The sequence below is a fragment of the Anoplopoma fimbria genome, chromosome 20, assembly GCF_027596085.1.
Source record: "Anoplopoma fimbria isolate UVic2021 breed Golden Eagle Sablefish chromosome 20, Afim_UVic_2022, whole genome shotgun sequence".
Classification (NCBI taxonomy): Eukaryota; Metazoa; Chordata; class Actinopteri; order Perciformes; family Anoplopomatidae; genus Anoplopoma; species Anoplopoma fimbria.
In genome coordinates this window covers 3,006,131-3,020,635 of record NC_072468.1, presented here as the reverse complement: position 1 = coordinate 3,020,635, position 14,505 = coordinate 3,006,131, and the positions used below count along the sequence as shown (strand labels likewise).

The following is a 14,505-nucleotide window of genomic DNA, read 5'->3' as shown; positions in this document are numbered from 1 at the left end:
AGAGAAAACCACTCTTATAAAGAGTTAACAAATATCTGTAAGTAAGGCTGGTCTAATATATATTTTAAAAAGTTACAGTAATGCCTTTATTGGGCAACAAGTCTCATTTCTTTGAGCCTGCAGGGCCATGGCACCTCAGTGATATTGGATATAAGACTCATTTGTATTCTCCACGCATACAAACAGAGGAGAACAATTTATAAACATAGTCTCTCTCTCTCTCACACACACACACACACACACACACACACACACACACACACACACACACACACACACACACACACACACACACACACACACACACACACACACACACACACACACATACTGCTGGGTTTGTGATAACCCAATACTCCTCTAGTTAAGACAAAAACAAAAGGAGAAATTGAAAAAGAGTTGCCCCTCCGGGCAAGCCCCAAAACCCACCTTATATTGTGATTTTGGGAATCATATCAACAAGCCTCAAAACCCACTTCACCTCTGTATCTCACTATAATAATGTAATTTTTGGGGGGATAATTTTGTCTCACCATTAGTCCGGCTGGACCGATCTCTCCTCTCTCTCCTTTTTCCCCAGAAGCACCCTGTAAAACAAACAAAGTCATTACACCTCAGCTGAACCAGTGGTCACACCAATAGCTACCAAATTACTGGAAAAATCAACATCAGTTATCTTAATAAGATGCTGGGCCACCACAAGTCTCCACAACAGCTTGAGCATGCTTTGAACAAGATCCCACCAAATGTCTGAAAGTCTATTTGAGGCACACGTCAACATTTGACAGTTTATGGTGGCAAAGGTTGACAGCTCAATGCTAAGTCTGTGTCTAATGCACACATTTTGTGACCTTACTGGAGACATGTGGGAGTGAAATCGCAAACAGCACTCTTTTGTGACTATTACATAGATTTTAATTCTTGTACCAGTTTATTTTCCCTTCTTCTTCATACTTTAACACATTCCATCAAGAAAGAATAACTGTGTGAATGTTGAATTTATTTTAACTATTTAATATTAATGTATTCTATGTACTCTATTGTCATATTAAACTTGTAACTGTGGGAATATCCAAGATGTGGTGTTATACTGAATTTCAATATGGACATACAAACACACACGAGCACTGACTTACCGGGAGTCCCTGAATAGAGAGACCACTGGGTCCCTGAGGCCCAGGCGGTCCTGAGGGTCCAGAAGGGCCAATCTCTCCCACTGGCCCTTGAGGTCCCTATGAAAACAACACATTGGACTTCAGCTTTTTGTTGTAAACTTTAAAGCAAGATGGATGAGAAATTATCTAAGTGCTCAAGAAAAATGGAAATGGTAACATCTTTAATCCAATGACCACTAAGCGAACTCCATGTGAGCATCATGTGATGTGATCAAGAGCTCCTCCTCTGCCTCATCAGCTCATTAATATCACATATTCATGAAATGCATTTTAAATTATTCAGTAACAACAATGTGGAACTAAAGTAGCACTTAAAACAACATTCAAGTTAGATTTTAGAAAAAAGGTAACAAATATAAACATATAAAAAAGTATTAAACTATTCAACACATAAAATATCCATCAAGTTCAGAACTACAAACACTGGTCAACATCATCACAACATGCATGGGGGGCTTTTGCCACATTGGCAGCTTCCATAATGAGATATATAACAGGAAATAGAATAAGACACTTGTCCATCTATGTATAAGCAGGTTGTGCCGGTGTCGTGGCTTATTTGATCCATGTGTATGAGCTGTAGACAGCGTTCCTACAATGGGGGTCAGAAAAGAGGTATTGCTGCCAATGATCACTGATTCGCAGCATTAGCTTGTAGGCTCAGTAGCAGGGGTAGCCTAAATAACCTTCACTCTGGCTGTATTTATGGTTTATTGTTAAACCTTACAGTAACTAGCTTCATGTCTTTCTTATCCATGCAAACGATCAAAAGAAACTTCGGATCAGATATAAATGAATTCAGTGTGGCAGGGAGAATAAACAGATAACTGAAATGTCTTATGTCATGTTGAAACAAATGATAAATGTTGCTAAAATATACTGAACTACTTAAACAGATGAATCGATTTACAGATGACTGAAATTCAAGTACTGAAAGGTTTATTTTAATAACTGCACTTTATTTTCCCATTTATCAGTGCTTTTACTGTAACCTAATGTATTCAGATAGATTAGTGAGAATGAATAAGGATGACTTCATGGAGGAGCTGGTTTCATAGAGCAGAATAATCCGACTATTCAAATAAACTTGGCTGCAGAGGTACAAATACTGCTGAGCTAAGACAAGTGTGATCTGGCAGCCATGTATTATTATATACGTATGTACTGTAGAGTATATGTGTGCCAGAATGACAGAAAACCACATCTCCCTCCAAAACTAACACGATTACACCGATCAAATAAAACACATATGGGCTGTATAAAAAAAATATTTTGTCTTTGTTTCATCTTTGTGATGAGCTAAGTTTTAAGTTCTGGGTGGGCCACTTCACTCGATACACTGTCATTCAACTTTGTCAAAGTGCGACATATGGTTGAGATAAACAAGTTTATTTTGTTGATTGACAGCCCTGCGTGTCTAGTGGCAAGACCACTGCTGTTTCTTTAAAAAAAAGAAAAGCTTCAAAACATATCTTCTTAAATCTAATATTACATTACAAACATGCGAATTGGCTATTGGTATTGAGAAACTTCCAACAGCATCAGGCCATTTATTGACTGCCACAGCTGGATTGTTTGTAAGAGTTTGGAACAGATTGGCATAGCAAAACTGTAGCAGATGCAAACTATACAGTAAATCATTCATTAATAGTTCAAGACAGGATTTCCTGGAACTGTGTATATTAAGGACAGGATAGTAAGAGTGCCGATAAGAGCCTCATATCTGAGTCCAATAGGAAGATGAGGTAGCCTGAAAACTGATAAAGGCTTTTCCAGAATGACCACTTCTTTCAGCCCAAGGGAGCTTCACATCCAGTCTGTAGGAATGAGGGGCCGCTATTGAAAAGACCCTTTGTTTCTTTTCCTTTTTCTCATTGGGATGGGGGCTGTTCTGTCCCTGAAGGGAGAGGTTTGGACCAGCATGTTTGGACCAGCATGTTTAGATTATGAGTAAAATGTACAATAAGCGAGTCTCATTGCTAGTCTGGTGGGATCCCCATTATTTTTGTTGAGGAACAGGGTGAGGTGTATTTGCGTCCAGTTTCAAACTTACCCCTCCTTTTTTTCCTCAAGTAAAGTTATAACTGATTTAAATTATAAAATGTGAAATCATTGTCTACCCAGTTTGAGAAATACAGTCCGGCCAGCCTGTTACTATACGGGTGTTTCTTCTTCCCCAGTTAGGGACATGACACAGTTTAAGACTTAGTATGTGCTGTGGGTTTATCAGAAGAATAAATGGTCTAAGTGCATTTTACTAACCGTGACTCCTGGCTCTCCTCGGTCTCCTCTGGCTCCCCTTATGCCTGGACCGCCCTGAAACACAGGCCAAACACACAAAGTAAAAACAAGACAAAGTCAGTGTTTGCAAGTTGTGCGCCTAGATATAGAGTATTGGCTTAGACATTCCTCTGCAAAAATATGTTTCCCTCAGACTCCCTTTAAACATGTAAATTGGATTTCATTTTAAAAGATCTAATAAAAGTGCACAGGACTTTGATATGAATGTATTATGACTTTGACGGACAGAGGCCAACGCTGATCTGTGCTGTAAACTGCCCCACTGGGCTCACCACTTTATCACGCTGCATCTGTAAGTCAGTCTGAAGCTGTAAACCTCAGGCTGACCCCAACAGCCAAAAGGTTTATCTAGGGACAAACACACATCTGCTAAACATTGATTCATCTGGGATACTTCCTCTTCCTGTGTTTGCCCTCCCCTGGGAATGTGGGGTGACTAAGTAGTTCTTATAGTATTTAGCCAGAGGGGGACAGGAGGGATGTTTACAAGAAGGGCGAGGAATAAAAGATGAGACACACAGATGTGGTGAAACCCACCAAACTGTTGACCCAAGACTTAAGTTTGACGGTTTGCTTTACCATTCTGGAGTCATTAGCTTATCCCCCATCAGCATCCATCAACTGTAGAGTAGTGCTGGAAAACGATCACTAAACAGCCAGTATCGAAAGGACAGAGGACAGTAACCAATAATTCTATGGACTACATATGGTATTTGAAAAATGAAATAAGGTTAACTTTAATAATGCTTAAAAGTCTTTTAAGTTCTCCTTTTGGCAGCAAAAAGACACAGTTAAACTTTAGGCAAGGATAAAATCACAGTACTTTTGTTCAAATGCAAGGATTGTACAATAGAAAATCTATTAAAAATGAATGATTTTGTACGTCAATTCCGCAATTTGTCTCTGCAAGTTGTTTCTTATGCATTTTTGCAAACAATTTTAGCCCATGACTTGTTAGAGGATGGGCAAACCTGCAGAAAAACAAAAATTAGCTTCCAACAGCAGCAATAAGACTAATTGTGTTTTCATGGGCCATTAATGGTGATAAAAAAAGGTACACCGCTATTATCATTTAACTGAGCAATTTGCTGCCAAAGGCAATTTTCTATTTTTTAAACAACACTGGGATCTGGAACAGCATGGGCACAATTCAAACGGAGATGGCAGACAGCGCAAGTCTTGTTTTCCTTAATGTCAGATTGATTGCTGAGTGATGTTCAGTATTGAGCTGAGTCTGTGCCAAATCAGGCAGCAAAGATTGCAATTCAGTTGGGCCAATCAATATTATTTCAAACATGACTCAAAGATTTCAAAAACTGATGAGGTCTGCTGCTGTGCGAGACAGGAAAAGACATGCATCTGACGGGGAACACAAACACAAAAATTACTCTCAAGAAGGAAAAACTGTGTTTTGGATGGTGATACTAAGACTTCTGCTGTAGCCATAATTCAGATTGCCAAAATACAGTCTAATATTTAGATAAATCCATTCAATACTTTATGGAAAAAAAAAAAAATCATGGGAAAGTTTGGAGCTAAAATAATCTCCATGATCAGATGGCAACAACTTTAGTTCGTTAGTAATTTCTTAACAATTATTTGCTTTCTAGCTCACTTGCCTTCCAGTTGTCTTTTCATGACAGTATTTTGTGTGTTTAGATACTGCATAAGGTATTCCAATGGATCCAGGTATTTATTTTGCTTTCTTCACACAGTGAGCAAAGTCTCAGCAGCACAAAAACAAATGTTGATACTGAAAGTCTCTGTTTTCACAGTCTGTTAAGACTTGCTCTCTGTATGAAGCTTGTCTTCCACAGGGGATACAATACATTTATTGTGTTAACAATTATTAAATTGTGTTAACAAGGGGAATGGCACTGCCTTCTCATCCTTCCTCAAACCCCCCCTCACTATAGGGTGCAGTTTAGGCACAAAAGTGGCTATGATTTCACTATTAAACCATTCATCTCCACCAATATGCTGCAGTTAAAATGTGATTTAAGAAGCCCATTTAACGGCAGTGAGAGAAACAGACAGACAGAGACAGACAGACAGACGCACAAAGAAAAGGGCTTCTAGTGATTATAAAAAAAGAGAAGAAAAAAGAGCCTCAGGCGTGTGGATGAAGTGGAGGTGAACGAGAAAACAGAGGAAAGAAGAAACAGAGAGAAAATAAAGAGATGAAAGCTTTACAGTACAGTTATTGATCTGGTTTGGAAAGAGAGTGAAAGAGAGAAAAGGAGTAAAGATACGAAGGCGACACAAGTCAATGCACAGCATAGAGTGGATAAATATGAATAAAAACATAGGGAAAAGTCTTTACTCTTAGGTCTTAAATACTGTTTTTTTTTTCTGATAACAAGTTCAACAATATGATGAGATTAAATTGCATGACAATGTCTACAAATTAAGCTAAACTAGTGGTAGTTTAAATGCAACCCTTGAACCAACTTAACTTGCATTAGAAATATTCCAAATGTTTCATGGCTTAGCTGACATAATTGCTTGTAGTATACTGTTTGTTTTTGGTCTCAAGACAGTGAAACGTTAACGAGGAACAAAGACAAAAACGAAAAGACTTAGAAAACAGGAAGGGAGGGCTGTGGCCTGCGGACATAACCCTACACAAGAGTAAGTGGATGTGGCTCGTCGGACAGGGATGACAATTGGGGGGGATTGTAATCGGCTGTGATAAATGGAATCCTCATATAATTACTTTCTCAAACTATACTGGTGTTGATCCACACCCCTCCCACGCCATCGTTACCCAAGGGTGAAGACAGAGACAAAGAGAGAGAAAATTAGAGAAAATGAAACAGATATAGAGAGGGGGAAAAGAAGAGAGAAGGGAATGGAAAATGCAGAGTGGAAGATAGAAAGAAAGAAAGAAACAGAAAAGGAGAATATAGACAAAAGTCTCAGGCTGTAAATGAGCTAATTTACTTGCTCTCATCTCTCAGCCTCTATCAGGTTTTACCTGCTACTGCGTGAGAGAAATACAGCTTCTCCCCAAGCTCATCCCTTCTCTCTCTAACACACTGCCACTCCAGTGAAAACGCCAAAAGATTTGTAATTTTACATTTCACAGTTTTTATTAAAATACATTAAGAAATCAGTGACCAGAGACTTAATGTGTGTGGATAATACATACATTGTGTATACACTGACACATGTACTTGGACTTTTTGATATGATGTGCCTTTGTGGTGGTGGACACTGTTGGTCGGGTAGAGATTTGTCCCTGTCATCAACTTTTGCATTTTTCTAAAAAAATCTTTACACTATCATATTTTGTATTTCGAGATTGCATGAATAAATTTATGTTTTCTGTGGTTTTATATTTGCAGATCAGCTTACACCAAAATACCCCTTGAGGGAAGACGATTGAACTGAGCTGGATTACACTGTTTTATTTCTGTCAAATTCAATTGTGAATTTAACAAAAATTAATTAACTTTTTTACTTAGCTGTCAGAGTGGCTGTTTGAGTCAGAAGTTTACGTGCACTGTCCACTTCTTCTGGATTAAATATAATCTTTTTAAGCGAGTCCAGACAGTCAAGGTGAATAACTGATGCGTTCATTCTCTGAACGAGAAAATGTGTTAGTAAATTAATTGAGGTATCTTTACCATGAATACAAGATATAGTAGAGACATAGCAGAAAAACAAATGCAGAGTGATGGAAGGAGAAATCTATAAAGAGTTCCACACCATAAAAGTCAGAAATAGAGTGAAAAAGATGGTCATTATACCAAATTGAGCAAAAGAGTTTGAATAAGTTATTAAATGAAAGAATAAATGACAGATTAAAAGAATGAGTGAGCACTTACCGGGGGTCCGGAAGGTCCTGGAGGTCCTTTACTGTCCTGGGAGCAGGTACAGGCATGAGGCATGGAGGGGCACTGCTCCTCAACTCTCTAAAAACACACATTAATACATTTAGTGTACATGCACTTGGTGTGTATTCAGGCAAGACGTGAGCTCCATCTTTTAAAACTTCACCTAAGTTCCCATAGAGCTTGCCAGCAAACAAGATAACGATGAAAAAATATGCTTATTGTTCCAGCTTGTTTCACGATCAAGTTTTTGACTTTCTTACTGTCTGAGCTGCTTGTAGTACTTAAACAAATCAAAGTTTGCTTGCTTCCCTTGACTACTGATAAGATATTTTATCAAAACGACACTTAAGGAAACTGCACATGTGTTGAAAGTTAGAATTACAGAGTTTATGATATTGTTTTATACTGGGGGTGTTTCTAATATACTGGGCCCCTTCTGCATGTGGGGTGGGCAAAAAATGTGAAAGTCAGAAATGCAATCCAGTACTACCACAAACTACGGCTGAACATTTACCACAAAATCGAACCAAATCGTTTCTGACCTTTCTGAATGTCAAAAAAAGCTTCTCGAAAATATTGCTTTAATGGGTTCCATCAGATTGCAGAGAGGTATCTAATTAACGGGTGACTCAGTGAATCAGTATTGTGTGTGGGTATGTTTTATGCCTGGGGTGTTAATTGATAATTGTTGCTATTATATATGTGTGTGTCTTTGGTATGTATATGTACGAGATAGACAACATTGGCCATAGGTGCATTTCCATCACATAAATTAAATTACACACCTGACCACTGGCACTATTGCTAGCTAATAGCCATTCATAAAAATTACAAGTAATTTGGCTTTAATTCTAGTTTCATCATAACTCAATTTGATCGTAACCAAAATTATCACTCCAATCATCTAAGGCTGTAATATCGAGAGCCCTAACCTACTGCACCCTAAGAGAGGAGAGGCAGTAAAACCATGTATTAAAGTGTGTGAGAATTCATGTGTGAGAGAGTACGTGCATGTGTTAAGTTTCTTACCAATGCCGGCAGCTCGCAACACTTATCTCTGCTGGCCCAGGATGTGCTGCAGATGATGTCAAACATCTGGAGCTGGAACTATAAACACACACACACACACATACACACATTACTTACACACACAATAACCAATTCCATTAATATTGCAAACATAATATTATCAGATACATTTCAAAATTCAGAAGTAAGACAGAGGCAACATTGCAAACAGAATATTAACCATGGTATTTCATAACAATGTGTTTTTTTGGTCTTTCTGTGTCGATAAGAAAAAAGAACAGAGATAGATTGGCTGCTCTAATGACCAGATGAAAAGTGCTGGGAGATATGTGAAGTAGATAGCTTCAACAAGTAAAATGAACGTAAGGGAGGCTCTGCTTATCTTAAACTATAGAACAGGCTATAAATTAGGTTATGGGCTTGTGTCTTATTCAAAGTTTATCATTATGATGAAGACACAGCCCCCTGACATAATCTGTTTTCATTTATTTCATTAGAAGAGTAGTTTCTTGTATTTCTAACCATCCAGAAACCCAATGTTTCATTCCCCAAATCTCAAACAAAGGATCTATATCAAACTTACACACATATACATCACAGATAAAACTTGAACTATAGAAAAACTACCACTTAGACCTAATGACTCTTACATACAGACACACACATTATTGCAGACTTGGATTAGATTCTGTCAGCTACTGAAAAAATGGGCAGTTGTTTCAGTTACACAATTATAATCTAAGAGAAGGCTTCTGTATGGAGACATTTTGCCATTGGTCAGGTTTCACTGTCATTTAAGGGCACATAGGGCCCCCGTTGGCCTTAGTTAAGAAAGATGCAGAAGTCCCAAGTTTAGAAACATCCAGTCGACCTCATCTCTGTCAAATGTCATATCAAAAAATATATGAAAATAAAAGGATATTTGAATCAAATGTTTAAAATTCCTTAAGAGTAAAGGCCTGCAATGCAGCCTGTGTGAAACAGTCTTATCCTGGTGATTATATGTAGGCTTTCTTACTGAAAAGAGCCAGGAAGTTCAACTGGAACTAATGTTGAGACCCGAAAGATACAGACTTAAAGTGATCAGTTTAGGGTTTTTAGAAATACTGATTGAAATATCACAATGAAAAAAGTCACGATTGTCATTATATGATTACATGTATTAATTCTGATGTAGTGTCACTTTTGTAATCCTCTAAATCAACCCCCAAGCTGAAAATCCTTAAGCTCGGGCACAACACTCGCAACATAAGAGTCTCTAGATAATAAGAAATGTCACTTGTTGTGGAGCCTTAAAACAAAGCAACCATTAGGTTTCATTTTCAAAAAGGTTACTTTCTGCTAAGACCTTTCCGAACTTGACAGATACAACATACTTTGCATCAATAACTGTTACTGGCCTGTAAAGGAGAATCTGGAGATAAATTAAGAAAATGTCATATTCTTTTTTATTTTCCTTCACTCAGCATTTTCCACCTGATGAATTTCTTTGGAACAGCTAAAAAGCAGAAGCCCAGAATACCTCACCTTATTCCCTGCCTGCATGTGCCAAGGGGCTTTTGAGTGCTTGTGTTACTTAATGGGTAAAGCACAGCCCAAAAAATTTATGTAAAACATTTTGTACATTTCCACTTGCAATAAATAAAATAAACTCCCCTGAGAGACTCACTAAAATGTTTTGTGATATTGATAGTTTTCATTTTATAGACCACCATGGTTACACAACCACTTTGCTGACTGATCATTGCAATCAATGCACATGGGGCAATTAAAACAGCCAGATTTGATTTAATAAGAATTTAATGTATTCTCTCTTAAACTGGGGTTTACACTGTATCTAGCTGCTGGGGAAGGATATATTAAAAACAAGCCTTTATTTTTATGAATTTGTGAGAACAGCTGAAGAAAATACGTTTGGAGTCACCCACATGCCTTTTGGGGAACTCTAAACATGTTTTTCTTTAAGCAATGGCTTTTTCCAGCCATTTACCATAAAGCCCAGCTTTATGGTAAATGGCAGAGTGTACAGCTTCAAGTGGTCTTATGGACAGATATTCCAATCTCTTTTGTGGCAATTTCCCATCATTCAGGTTATTTTTTGTCTCTTTGTTGCCTCTCAAATCAGTGTCCTCCTTGCCTACCTCTCTTGGCAGGTTGGTTGTGGTGCCATATTCTTTCCATTTTGGAATACCTGATTTAATTCTCTGTTAGATCATGTGACAGATAACATGACACTCTATCACCAGATCTCATTTAGGGGCTTCTTAGCAAAGGTGGTGAATTCATCACTGCTTTTCAGTTTTTCTTCTTTTTTTTTACCATCATTTTGACTATTTTGTATAGGTCCCTTACATAAAATACAAAAAAAGTTTTATTCCAGGTTGTAATGCATCAAAATGGGGGATGTACAGGTAATGTACTTCCAGTGTGGAGGACACCTATCAAATTTCCATGACCATTGTAAACCCTTAACATACAGCTATGAAATCACCCTCTATTCAGAGTGCACCTAATAATTATGCAGACAAGAATTCATACTTACTGGAGCAGAATCGTCCCGTCTGCCTCTGGACCGAACCATTCTTCCAAGGATCTCCACTCCATCTTTGGTAATGTTACCAGCAGCACTGACGGATTTCTCCCCAACCACAGAACAATCCAACACCACCTTCACAGACGTCTTGCTGATGGTTACATGGAGCTGTATGGGAGGGAGAGAATAAGGTGCATAAGATATAAGTATTTATATAACAACAGTTAGATTTAAAAATGTATTTACTTTTGGTTTTGACCCATATGAGATTATGGTAAAACAGCAACAGTTTAAAGAGACATAGATGGGCTGTATTTTAGCAAGATCGTTTTTTTTACATTTTTAGAGTCATCATTTTTGCTTTAAATAATAAGAACTAACAATGAATAGACAGAGTCAATAAAACAAAGTTGTTTCATAATTTTAAGTGCAGCATTTTCACAGATCCTGTATTTGTGATCACCTCTGTTATGTGCACGAACAAGGTCACCTTTTTACTGACCAGTAACAATGACAATGGGTTCCTTTGCTTGAGTGGATGTTTAGGAGTGCAGGTTAAAAGCCTCTAAGCACATACATTTGCCCGTCCAGTCAGAGTGCCTGTGAGCTCAAACTGCCCTCTTAGAAAAAAACACTGTCAGAGGTGTGAATTGTGAAATTCAACTGGTCACATGGTTAATGAGCAAAGAGGGAGCTGCATTCTGGTGAAGGATAGTTATAAAACAGACTATTAGCACCTACGTGTTTCAACATTATGGGAGGGTTTCTATCGTTCTTTGCCATCCTCAATAAAAATATCATAGAACTGTATGTTATAGGAACATGAAAGCATGAGTGCAGCACATACACTTCTCAACACGTTCACATTAACAAGGTGCAGCTAATGTGAAGTTAGACAAAGTTCATATTATATATATAGTGTCATATAAAGTGTCAGGGCCCATTCCTTGGACGGCTGCTTTATAATGACTTTCTGTTCTCATCCTTCATTTTGCACACTTCACAAGACATGATGTGTGTGTGCGTGCATGTAAGCGTACCTGTGTGTAGTACTTGTGTGATATAAAATATGATGAAAATCCTCTACGATACAGGCACTCTGCCAGTATTTTGTGGCATTTAGTGGTTTGAGTTAAGGTGTAGCTATATAAGGTAAGTATAAGGTATGAGGTAAAAGGTATATAAACATATATCTTTCAGTGTGTGTGTGTGTGTGTGTGTGTGTGTGTGTGTGTGTGTGTGTGTGTGTGTGTGTGTGTGTGTGTGTGTGTGTGTGAGTGAGAGAGAGAGAGAGAGAGAGAGAGAGAGAGAGAGAGAGAGAGAGAGAGAGAGAGAGAGAGAGAGAGAGAGAGAGTGTGTTAGAGATGGCAGTCCCTCTCCTTCAGGCTATCTGTTCCTCCATTTACTCCAGCAGTGACTCAGACTCATTTTTTTGAGTCTGGGAAGAAGGAAGTTTATTGTTGAAAATTGACTATTGAACCATTCCTCTGTTCTCACACTTGAGCTATATGGAATCTGAAAAAGCCAGCAAACTGCAGCAAGCATCAGCAAAGATGTGGTATCCTTTAAGGAAACTGCTTTTTGGGTGGCTTTATTCTGACAGGTTAGCACACACTGCCTAATACTCTAATAGCAAACATTATAAATAACTGCTTTCAGCCAATGCAAGTCAAATGTACTCCTTTTCAAAACTTATCTGGACAGTAAAGGTTGACATGCATATAAAAACAGCATATTTCCCCATAAATAAACATTTACAGGTTGTGAACATGACATAAGTCGCCTCTGTATTTTGAATTTGGCTAAAAGTTTTGAGTCATAACTTGGAAATCTACATGTGGAGACTTGAGTTATAGCCCACAGTAAACACCATAGGATTCTATTGTTGTAAAAACTTTGTTATAAAGGCATGGTAATACAGTTGTAAGCTTTACATGCTAAGCAAAACACAAGTGCTTCACAACCCTCCATACATTTGTCTTTTAGGTAAATTCGGCTTTAACCACTTATTTATATTGGTCAAGTACAGTCCCCTCATGATCACATTCATTATGACAGTATCAAAGGGCAGTATATAGTGCATATTTAGTTTATAATTAAATTACATTTTGGAATGGGCTTCTGACATTTGCACCATCATGAATGAGTGAGTTTAAATGTGATTTAAACGTCACAAACATGTTTAGTTGTTGTTTTTGTTCATCTGAGACTCATTAGGTAACCCTAAGGGTGATAAAACTTGACCCAAGTCTCAAGTTTGAACCTCAAACCTAAGAAAAAAGTTAGCTTCATCTCCCTGTAAGTCTGACTTCCTATTAAGTCCAACAAAACAAACAAAAAAAGACCACAAAAAACAAGGACAAATTATTTAAAAAAATATCAGTAGCATTATGTTTTTCACTCTGTGCTGCCAGGTCATATGGCTGGCTGAAAACTACAGGACCAATCCACAGGTAATAGTGCTGCCAACGCAAGACGAATTAGCCTCTCAGACATACACAGTCTAATATTTCTAATGCTGCTGCTGTCTAACACATCAACAGTATATTTATTGAATATAAAGCACCTTATTTGTTCGCGTCTCTCTGTCAGCAGATGTTTTATTTTTTCCCTTATCAAAATTATTTTTCCTTATCATTTTTTAGACAAATTACTTATTTTCTAAACTACTTACGGAGCTACATTATCTTTGTCATGTTGCACATATGACTTCTTAATGATCTTGACTATTGAATAACAACTCTGTTGCACTTTGATAGCAAAAAAAAACTAAATGATAAGCTATCACACAATCTTTTCTGAATATAAATATCAAAACAAGCAAAGAAAAAACAAATAATGTTCCTTACACAAAATTTTAAGACAACTTGAACTTTCTTGAATTGTTTTTTTATGGCAGATTCCAAGAGATGAAAGACAAAACTGTATAAAGTAAAGTTTTCAATGGATCACCACCGTTACATTGAAAGAAGAGGTGAGGGAAGAAGAGAAGAGCAGAAGAGGGTGGAAGAAGTGGAGCAAACTGGGGATAAACATTAAGAAATTAGATCTAGAATCAGCATATTTACTTTATCTCACTTCTTAGTCATTTTTAAACACAAAGTGAATTAGTGTCTCGGATATAATGATGGAACTGGAAAATTGGCATACAGACAAAAACACACACACACACGCAAACACACCTAAATTGTTATGGCAGTTTTTAAACATGCTGTGTGAGATAATGTGGGCTGAACTAAATTAGGCTATCAGTATTTCTGCTGACTCAGCAGTCATCGACCTGCACTTATAAAAATGTGCCTGTGCAATATGCAAGAGTGTGTCTGGGAGTATTTGTGCATTCAGTGAGCTTTTTGTATGTGAATAGCTGCCTGTAAAGCCTGTATGATTATTTTGAGCATGTACATGTACTATATGTTTTAAACTTTTACATCCACACAAGAACGTACTATACATGCACTTACTCATATCGTGCACACACACACACACACACACACACACACACACACACACACACACACACACACACACACACACACACACACACACACACACACACACACAGGCAGAATGTTTTCTCATTTCCTGTCCTCTCTGGTCAGCAATATTTGTACAATCAACCCTAATA

General features: G+C 37.7%; 1 protein-coding gene across 1 annotated transcript in view; it reads right to left on the bottom strand.

The window, feature by feature from the left end:
- Positions 1 to 14,505, bottom strand: part of col14a1a (collagen, type XIV, alpha 1a) — a 115,546-nt gene that overhangs the window by 23,214 nt on the left and 77,827 nt on the right. The window contains exons 34-39 of the mRNA XM_054621031.1: positions 10,887 to 11,045; positions 8,345 to 8,422; positions 7,307 to 7,393; positions 3,438 to 3,491; positions 1,137 to 1,232; positions 534 to 587 (exon numbers count right to left, since the gene is read on the bottom strand). Coding sequence (XP_054477006.1) covers positions 534 to 587; positions 1,137 to 1,232; positions 3,438 to 3,491; positions 7,307 to 7,393; positions 8,345 to 8,422; positions 10,887 to 11,045 — 528 coding nt within the window. The remainder of the gene's footprint in view (positions 1 to 533; positions 588 to 1,136; positions 1,233 to 3,437; positions 3,492 to 7,306; positions 7,394 to 8,344; positions 8,423 to 10,886; positions 11,046 to 14,505) is intronic.